This window comes from Syzygium oleosum, unplaced genomic scaffold (assembly GCF_021117445.2).
Source record: "Syzygium oleosum isolate NSW1041296 unplaced genomic scaffold, Sole_v2.1 Sole_v2.18, whole genome shotgun sequence".
Taxonomy (NCBI): Eukaryota; Viridiplantae; Streptophyta; class Magnoliopsida; order Myrtales; family Myrtaceae; genus Syzygium; species Syzygium oleosum.
The window spans coordinates 6,920,290-6,930,631 of NW_026607502.1; the positions used below are offsets into that span (position 1 = coordinate 6,920,290).

Below are 10,342 nucleotides of genomic sequence, written 5' to 3' on the forward strand. Positions count from 1 at the left end.
TACGACTAAAATGCCAAAGGGATGATGTCTGGTGGAATATGTCAAATGGACGAAATAGACGGGGGTGCCTTTCTTCTTGTCATCTTGGCGGGGGTCCTGTCCTTAGCTCCCAATGAAACGGCAATACGGTGAGTGGTACGCCCCTCGAAGGCAAAAGATTTATCCCCCTCTCCCATGTAGCCGGCGAAAAAGGTTGAGGAGATCTTCGAACGGGGTGATATTTTCTTTATTCTTGATCGACGAAAGATTTCGCCGACCAAGAGTTTGATTGATGGATTAAAAATTAGGACATCACAAACAATCATTCAAAATTAACTTACATCAAATGCGGTGATATTGATACTAATAACCCATGAATCAGAGGAGCTCCAGCATGACTCTTTTAGAATCACAAGAATGATTTATATCCTGTCCATTAATGTCATGATTCTGATGCAATGAAAAAAATTGCAGACGGGTAATTTAGCCTTCTATATGTACGAAAACGATACGTTATTTTTATTTATAGTTTTTTAAAGGGATAATAACACAAACAGTCCATGAACTTTAGTTCAATGTGCAATTTGGTCCGTGAACTTTTAATTTGTTCAATGTAGTCCCTAAATTTTAGCCTAATGTTCAATGTGGTCTCTCAACTTTTAATTTGTTTAATGTGGTCCATAAACTTTTAGTGATGTTTTTCCTAGGAGAAAGTCTATGAGAATATGAAAAAAGAAAATTTTAACTTCAAACTATAAAAAAGTGATATATAATAATCAATAGAAGAAGGAAAGTAAATATTTGCGACACAAATAATATACACTATGGATTTACAAATGTTTTTAAGTGCATTAACATACACAACAACAAAAAACTCTATTATTACACTACAAATAAAATTTAACATCTCTTTATCGATAAAAAAGCACTTACCAATTTTTCCTAATTTTATCGGTCTCTTTTGACTTTGATTGGACACTGAGAAGCATTACTTGATGAATCTATTAGTCATCTATACAAATGTTCAAGGAAAAGTGTCAGAAAAGTCATAGACCTATTGCATTGGTGTCAATTTAGTCATAAATTTTTTAATTGTGCCAATTTAGTCTTCAACCTTTTAATTTGGTTGGATATTACTAATGTGTACTCTAGCTATCCTACGTAGCACGACCGGCGCTGAAGTGAAATTTTTTTTATAATATTTTAATAATTTTCTATTTTTTTTCTTTCCCTTTCCGCCGGTGGCCCACGATGGTCGGCCTCATTAGATCTAGCAAGGGCTGCCTCGCTAGTGCTCGCCCACGTCCCAGCGAGGCCAATCGTCGTCTGTTGTGGCGAGGGCTATGCTTGCTCAAGCGAGGCCAGCCCTCGTTGGCCACTGGCGGAAAGGGGAGGAAAAAGAGAAAAAAATAGAAAGGAAAAAAAAGAAAAAAAATGAAAATTATTAAAATATTATTTAAAAATGTCAACGTCAGCATCTCCCATGCCACGTAAGACGACCGGCGTCCATGTCAGTAATATTTGGCCAAAATTAGCCAAGTACTAAATTGACTCCAGGTCAAAAGGTTTAGGACTTGATTGATACAATTAAAAATGTTTAGAACTAAATTGGCACAAATACAGTAGGTTAGAACTATTCTAACATTTTTCCCATATATTCATGAATTGTTACTTTCTACAAACATTGGCATTATAAAAAGTTTATCCACAAGCAAAGTTTAGATACTAACATTTATTTGAGATTTAATTTCTATAACTGTAGTTATTTTGTTTAATGATGGATATTTTTCTTTCACGACTGTAAGTGTGAAAAATGTTTTACAATAGTGATGTTGCTAATAGAAATCCTACAATTATTTTGTCTAGCAATAAAGTTGTTTTGGTTGATTTGTTATTTTTTTAACTAAAAAAATTCCCACATGGCGGGCTAGCAAATCCACAAGTGGGATTAAAAATTGTCTCAGGAAACAAGGTATTTTGAGAAAATATGTGTTGGAGGCGGGCACCGTCAGTCTCTTAGGAGTAACAATGTTGTCACCCTTTCATATTCCTTTTCAATACAGGAAATCAATTTGACTTTTAGGTTACGTTTGTTTCGTCAAAAATAAATTATTTAAAAAATATTTTCTTAAAAATAATCGTTTGTATCCCTTAAAATAATCAATCAATGAAAACAATTTATATCTAAACATTTTTGTGAACGATAAAAATTTCTTTCATTCATCCAATTATATTAGCGATACACACGTTTATATTTAGGAAAATGTTTTCCAAATAATTCATTTTCCATGAAATAAACGCATTCACTCCATTATAAAAATAATCACTTATTTCCTTACCAAAAAAAAAATCACTTATATTGCTTGAAATAATAAGTCAACTGAAAATATTTTCATTATCGACAATAATTTATGTCTAAATATTTTTGTGGATGACAAAAATAATTTTCACTCATCTATTTTTATTATTGATACAAACGATTATTTTTAAAAAATTTTAAATCATTCATTTTTCTCGAAAAAAACGCACTCTCAATCTGGCAAGTATAGGCCTCGAACCGGTTAAATGGGTGGGTCAAGTCGAGTTTAGGTCAGGTCATAAAATGATTCAACCCAAATTAACTGATTAACCCGTTTATGACCAATTTATTCATGATGCAAATTTCTCGACCCATACCTGTTTTTGTAACGTCCTGAATTCGACCCACTTTCGTGGTCAATAAAACGGATATGTATTTCTCATTTCGTTTTAGTAAATCTCACCTGAAACTGATCATTCTCGGGATACTGACCAATAGGGAATGTCTAACTAGGAAAACGGTACATGGACCCAAGAACTCGACCGTGAATTGAGTCTGATTCCGAGAAACGATGAGGGAACATTTTGTGCCAATGTGGGCCGGTCCAAGGAGAGTGACGGATTTGGTTTGACCAGCGATGTACGATCGGATCGCGGGTGATTCCGCACGACCGAGAGTACGCGTGGCGAACGATCCCGAACTTATTCCGACCGATCGCGACCCCCGGAACTAGCGATAAATACTCGCGTTCTCTTGGAAGTCGAGACTGTCACGACTCGAGTAACTTTAGGTCGATACGCGTAACCCCTAAACAGCCGCCCGTTAGTGAGAGACGTTAAAATCACATTTGAGCGAAAATCAATCGTGGAATTGAGTCCGGACTTCGGTGTCGAATTTCGTGGATGTACGCGACTATTTTGCAAGGTCAACGTCGTATAAGTATGGCCAATTATATTTGGGATCGGTAGAGTCGAAAATTGGAAATTTGGCCCGGGACCGGAAAATTACCGATTTGCCCTTGGAGCCCTATGTGCTAATTCCGAATTTTGGGAGATTAATTGGAAGGGCATTATGGACATGTTTAGCCCTCTCATTGCCAAAAATGATGGACAAGTGTGCCCCTAGATATTTGGACTAGATTCAATCATGGCCCTTGGTTGGAAGGGCATGATGGTCATTTTTGGGAGTTGGTTCAACCACCCCACTCACCACTCAAGCCAATAATACACTCTCCCTCACTCTCTCTCCCTCATTTCTCTCTCTCTCTTGCACCGGCCAGCTTCCCCTCTCCCTCTCGCCTCACTCTCCTCCCCTTCCCCTCTCGGCTGTGAGCCGCCGCCCGCCGGAGGAGCCGCCGCCGCTCACGCCGCCGCACGCCGGAGCGCCGCTCATCACCACCCGACCACCATTCTCTCCGTTCTTTCTCTCCCTCATCCCGTCACCCCCCACCTACGCCGATCAGCCCCACCGCCGATCACCGCCGCCGCTCGCGCCGCCACGGTAACCGCCGTTCACCGCCGCTTGGGCTGCCATGAACCAGCTCAGTCGGCCCGTTTTTCTCTCCCGATCAGCTTGTTTGGAATTTAGGAGCCTAAGTGAGTAATTACACTAAACCATAATTAGGCTAATTAGCATTTCTAGATAGGATTAGGTTAATTTAGGGGTTAATTAGGGGAATTTAGGGATAATTAGTGGGCTGATTAATTAGTGGTGGATTATGTGATGATTTGGCAGTCTAATATGTTGATTTCAATGTGGTTTAGTGCCCTAGAGTGGGCTGTTTAATGGCTGGAATTAGTGGATTTAATTGGCCTAAGTTCGGTTAATTTAGGGTTTAATTGTGGAATCCCGAGCATGCCTTGTATTGTCCTTATGGTGGCTGACTATGCTTGGATGGATATTAATTCTTTTGTTACCATGTCGCGTACCTTATGTGGCCGAATAGTGAGGAGTTAATGGGCCATTCATTATGTGATTTGCATGACAAAGTGCATGAGATTTATGTGCCAATTGTGTGCCGGGTTCGAATTGAATTATTGGATTAATTGGGCGAGTTAATTTGTGGTATCGAGCATGTTGAGATGCACATTGAGTTGGCATTAATTGATTGTGTGTCTATGTGAAATCGAATACTCAATGTGCATGGCCACGCATTTCGTATGCTGAGCATTGACATGATAAGAGATTTGTGCGAGTATGCTTGCCTGACATGAGCATGTGATCACCTAATCGCCCTGATGCGTTTTACGGGGGATTCAGATAAAATTTGGTGTATGTACGTGTGATCACATAAAGCCCTTATGCGTGTTACGCGGGGTATTGAACCCGTCCTGATGCGTTTTACGCGGGACGATGCTCGAATTGCCGGAAGACGGCCAACTTGATGCGTTTTACGTGGGTTCGGTCCGTATATGGAGATCGGTGTTGCACCTGATGCGTTTTACGCGGGCTAGAGACACTGGGCCTGATGCGTTTTACGCGGGTCAGGAAGTGTTGGATATTGATAGACCTGATGCGTTTTACGGGGGTCGATTAATAAATGAAAATTGGCAGTGTGCAAATGTGCATTATTGAGCCGGATCATGAGCACGGACATATTGATGGCATATGTGTGCAAGAGTGCATTGGCAGGTTTGCAGGCATGTGCGTATCGATGAGCCGTGTGTGATGCAGACATCAAGGAGCATGAGCATGAGCATGTGCATGGCGTACGTGTGGCTAAGTATGATCTCGTGTGCGCTACGTGTGGGTTCTGCACTTCTACTGCTATTATGAACCGTCTAACCTGAAAGGTCATTTGTGTGCTCGATCTGGGCCTGAGGGCCTAGGTCAATTGATTATTGGTCTATTCGTGTGATTGTTTGCCTGTCAGGAGGTGCATGTTAGCCTAGTTTAGGTTTAGGGGGTTTACTTGCTGAGATTCGTTCTCACGGTTGTTAAAACCCACATTTTCAGACCCCCGGCCCTGAGGATGTCAGAAGTTCCTATCCGTTTTGGGATCCCGTCCCGGATAGACCGGGAGGTGATCGAGTATCCGGTAGGAAACGGGGATACGTATATTAGGCATTTTACTACAGTATGGGTCGACGTGGGCAAGCAGCACTTTCAGGCCCACGAGTACATAGGTTGGTGCTTCAGGGACTACACCGAAACCTTCGAACCTCTTAGGACCTTTGATGTCCCGTTCAACGGGCTAGGTGATATAGATCCCCAGTGTGCCGATGGAGATCTGGCTAGCCCCTAGGCCTCGTTCGGAGAGGATTCTGACGACAGACACGGACCCGTCATCTGGGAGGTCGACGAGCCAGACCTGATGGATGAGGAGCCGGTAGACTGGGATTCTGACCCAGAGCCTATGGATTCGGATGGTGAGCCGGAGCAGATGGAGCAGGACCCCGAGCCGGAGGACGAGCCAGAGGAGGGCGATTCTGAGGCCGAGTCCGAGCTGGATTCTATGGACTCCGAGATCGAGTTGTCTGACAGCTCTTCCGAGTCCTCGGGATCTGACTCGGACTGGGTACCTTAGGGTTTAGCCGTAACCCTATTTAGGTTGGGCCGATACCTTTTTGACCGGAGTCCTTCCTTAGGTTAGTGTTTAGACTGACCCCCGAGCCACCTACCCCCTTTTTGTCAGTAGTGGCCGTTGACCCGCTTTTGGTTTACTATGTATTCTGTGGTAAATGGATATTGTATATGTTTCCCTGATGTCAATGCAAGTGTATATTTGTAATGTTGTTTGTTGTTTATGCTATCCTTGGTCACGTGTTTTAAAATTGTACGGGTGTTTATGTTGCTTCCGCATGTGCCTTGTTCTCTGTGTTGGGTGTTGGGTCGGCGACGCGTCCTGGGACGTCGTATAAATTCGACCTCGGTTGGGATGCTCGCGCGTCGTAGGATTCGGGGCGTGACATCCCCTGTTGATTTGGTATCAAAGCAAGGTCAGCTCGGTCCAATTCGGTCGAAGCCTGGAGTGATAAGGAGCGATGACCTTGGGTAGCCAATAGGGAGACCTTGTGTGCTACGTGTACCTCCTGACTGTTTGTGTCTTGATCGACTGGTTGTTTGAACTGACCCGTAAAGTGCAGGTGCGGCAGGACCCAAGGTAAGTGCGTGTATCTCCTTGGTTAAGGTCTTATGCTGCTTGTGTTTGGCCGCATGCTGAGTGATTGATTACTGTTGTGTTAGTTCCCTGCCTAGGACCTTAGACCAGTTTAGTTTGGCCTAGGTCTTTAATTCCTGAGTGGAATTATAGCAGGTAGGCGAGTGTTCGAATTGTAGAGATGAGTAGCCAAGGAAGAGGTGGAGGTCGAGGTCTTGAGCAAGGTCGCGCAGAACCGCAAGTGAAGGTTGCAGAGGATCCCTGGGTAGATGGGATTTTGAGGGCACTCGAGGAAGCGGGAATACGGATGGATAGGCAGACCCAGGAGAGAAATGCCACTGTTGCCGCTACTGTTGAGGCCGCCGTTGCTGCTACCAGTGGGGCCAATGGGAATAACAGGAATCAGGGGAATAATGGGAATCCAACTCCGGGACCGGCAAATGTGATCAGGCCGATATCTAAGTTGGTCGAACAGTTCTTGAAGTTAAAACCGCCGAAGTTCAACGGAAAGGGTGACCCCGAGGCTGCACCGCGTTGGGTAGAAGAATTAGAGAAAGCCTTCGAAGTTCTGGGGTGCACTGAGACTGAAAGGGTGACTTTGGCTATATACCAACTGCAGGATAATGCAAATGGCTGGTGGAAGGCCACCAAGGGCAGAGTATTTCCCGAGGGGACCGCCCAGACTTGGGCTGTGTTTACCGAGAATTTTTATGGAAAAAATTTCTCGGAGAGTGCCCAGAAAAGGAAACTGGCGGAATTTATGAGACTTCGCCAAGGATCAATGACTGTGGATCAATATGAAGCGGAGTTCGCTAGATTGTCGAAGTTTGCACCTAGGATGGTGGAGAACCCGCAGGATAAGGTTCGGAGATTTCGGGACAAATTGAAGCCGGATCTTCGAAGCCATATGATTTCTTTGAATATTCGGGACTACGGGGAGATGTATGAACGGGCTCAAGCCATAGAACGAGATCAGTTGGAAAGGGCAGCCACTTCTGGATCGCGATTCGCCCAGAATAGGGGCAACCGCCGCTTCGGGAAGAAGCCGATGGCGGGAAACAGGCGATTCGTCCCACCGATTAGAAAGAATATCGGAAAACCGAACCACCAGCAGAATAGATTTGGGGCTTGTTTCAAGTGTGGGAGTTTGGAGCATCAAATCAGGAATTGCCCCCAGCAACGCCCAGCAGGTCCACCGATGCAACCACAACAGCCCCGAGTTGGGAATCAGGCTGGGAATCCCCCGCCGGCTAATCTGAACAGGCCGCCGGCATAAGGACGTGTATACGCCATGACGCGAAGGGAAGTTGAGAATGCGCCAGACGTGGTCACAGGTATGGTTTCTCTGTGCAATCATGTCGCGTATGCTTTATTTGATCCGGGGCGTCGCACTCATTGTGTCCGCTCGGTTTGTTGAATTGGTGGATTAAAACCTGTTTTGCTAGAAGTGCGGTTATGTGTGACTACGCCATTAATGGATAAGATATGCATATCGTTAGGATGCCCGGACTGTGAGATAGTAATTGGTGGCGTAGAAAGCAAGATAGATTTAGCTGTTTTGCCAATGTATGATTTTGATGTGATTGTGGGCATGGATTAGTTAGTCAAACAGAATGCCGTGATAGATTGCAGTAGCAGGGTGATTCAGTTTAGTCCGGCTGGACACCCTAGATTTGAGTTTGTAGGGAGTTGAGGAGGAACATCGATCCCTTGGGTTTCATCAGTAGAAGCAACCAAGTTGTTGGATGAAGGAAGTCAAGGTTACCCGGCAAGTATGGTTGATTCAACTAAGTAAGAAGTGGCTAGAGGATATAGCGGGGCGTGCAACTTTCCCGATGTCTTCCCCAGAATTGCCGGGATTGCCACCGAAAGAGAAGTGGAGTTTATTATCGAGTTGGCAGAACCGAGCCAATCTCAAAGCCGCCTTATAGGATGTCGTTGTCGAGTTGAAAGAATTAAAGGTTCGATGCAGGAACCGCTGGATAAAGGTTTTATCCGACCGAGTGCGTCTCCATGGGGAGCGCCAAGTATTGTTCGTAAGAAAGAAGGATGGGTCGTTGAGGCTATGCATTGATTACCGCCAACTGAATCAAGTGACAATCAAGAATAAGTATCCTCCCAAGGATTGACAACCCGTTCGATCGCCTGCAAGGAGCCTCGGTATTTTCTAAGATTGATCTAAGGATGTGGTATCATCGTTAAGGATCCAAAAGGAGGATATCCCAAAGACGGCATTCAGGACGAGGTATGGGCACTATGAATTCACGGTAATGCCGTTTGGGCTGACTAATGCCCATGCTGCTTTCATGGACTTAATGAATCGGGTATTCAAGGAGTTTTTGGATCAGTTCGTCATTGTCTTCATAGATGATATTTTGGTATATTCAAAGAGTCTAGAGGAACATGAGGTACACTTGGAAAAGGTTCTACGAACGTTAAGAGAGCATGCACTGTATGCTAAGTTTAGCAAGTGCGAGTTTTGGATGAACCGAGTGGCGTTTCTTGGACATAAAATTTCCGGAGAAGGAATCTCTGTGGATCCGGCGAAGATTGAAGCAGTGATGGATTGACTGAGACCGACTATAGTTACTGAGGTTCGAAGCTTATTAAGACTGGCAGGTTACTATAGGCGATTCATGGAAAGATTCTTAGCAATAGCCACTCCATTGACAAGGTTGCTTAAGAAGGAGACGAAGTTTGAATGGACAGAAAAGTGCGAGGAGAGCTTTCAGGAGTTGAAGCAGAGATTGACGACTGCGCCAGTGCTAACGATCCCTTCAGGACCGGGAGGATATGAAATTTATAGCGATGCTTCGCTCAAGGGATTGGGATGCGTGCTAATGCAACATGGAAATGTGGTTGCTTATGCATCGCGTCAGTTAAGGCCTCATGAGATGAACTACCCGACTCACGACTTGAAACTGGCAGCAATCATTTTCGTACTTAAGATTTGGAGGCACTATTTGTGCGGGGAAAAGTTCCAGATCTACACGGACCATCAGAGCCTCAAGTACTTGTTTTCGCAGAAGGAATTGAATATGAGGCAAAGGCGTTGGATGGAACTTCTGAAGGATTATGATTGTGACATTTTGTATCATCCCGGAAAAGCCAACCGGATAGCGGATGCCTTAAGTCGGAAATCGAGCATCGCGCAATTAATAGTCAAAGAGTGGATTTCATTGGAAGGAGCGCGAAACTCAGAGTTTAAGTTCGAGGTAGGACACCTCTCTAGTTTGGTGGCGACGTTAAGGATTGAACCAGAGGTGCAGACCAAAATTAAGGCGTTGCAGTCTACGGACCCTGAGATTTAGAAGATTCTGGAGATGGATGGCACTAAGAGGAAACCGGACTTCCAAGAGTCCGAGAACGGAATTCTGAAGTTTCGAGGACGTTTGTGTGTGCCCGATGATTTGGAGCTTAAGGAAGAGATTTTATCGGAAGCTCATAGGAGCAATTATAGCATTCACCAGGGCAGCACGAAGATATACCAGAACCTTCGATAACATTATTGGTAGAACGGAATGAAGGTGGATGTGGCCAAGCATGTGGCCAAGTGTTTGACGTGCCAACAAGTGAAGACACAGCATTGTAAACCAGGTGGAATGTTGCAGCCGTTGGAAATCCCAGAATGGAAATGGGAGCATATTACGATGGATTTTGTAACGGGATTGCCCAGAAGCCAGAGGGAACACGATTCTATTTGGGTGATAGTAGACAGATTGACCAAGTCAGCGCACTTCCTGACAGTGCGAAAGGACTTCGAATTGGAAAGGTATGCGGAATTGTATGTGCGGCAGATAGTCCGTCTTCATGGAGTACCGGTATCGATCACTTCGGACCGTGATCCCCGGTTCACTGCTAATTTTTAGAAAAATCTATAATCGGCCATGGGAACAAAGTTGCAGTTCAGTACGGCCTACCATCCACATACGGATGGCCAATCTGAGAGGACTATTCAGACTTTA

At 44.5% G+C, this 10,342-nt stretch overlaps 1 protein-coding gene across 1 annotated transcript; it reads left to right on the forward strand.

Moving 5' to 3' along the window:
* Positions 1-6,558: 6,558 nt before the first annotated feature.
* On the forward strand, positions 6,559-7,653 carry LOC115666323 (uncharacterized). The gene is made up of 2 exons (XM_030588066.2): positions 6,559-7,035; positions 7,108-7,653. The coding sequence occupies exons 1-2, from the start codon at positions 6,559-6,561 to the stop codon at positions 7,651-7,653; spliced, it is 1,023 nt and encodes a 340-aa protein (XP_030443926.2).
* Positions 7,654-10,342: the final 2,689 nt, after the last annotated feature.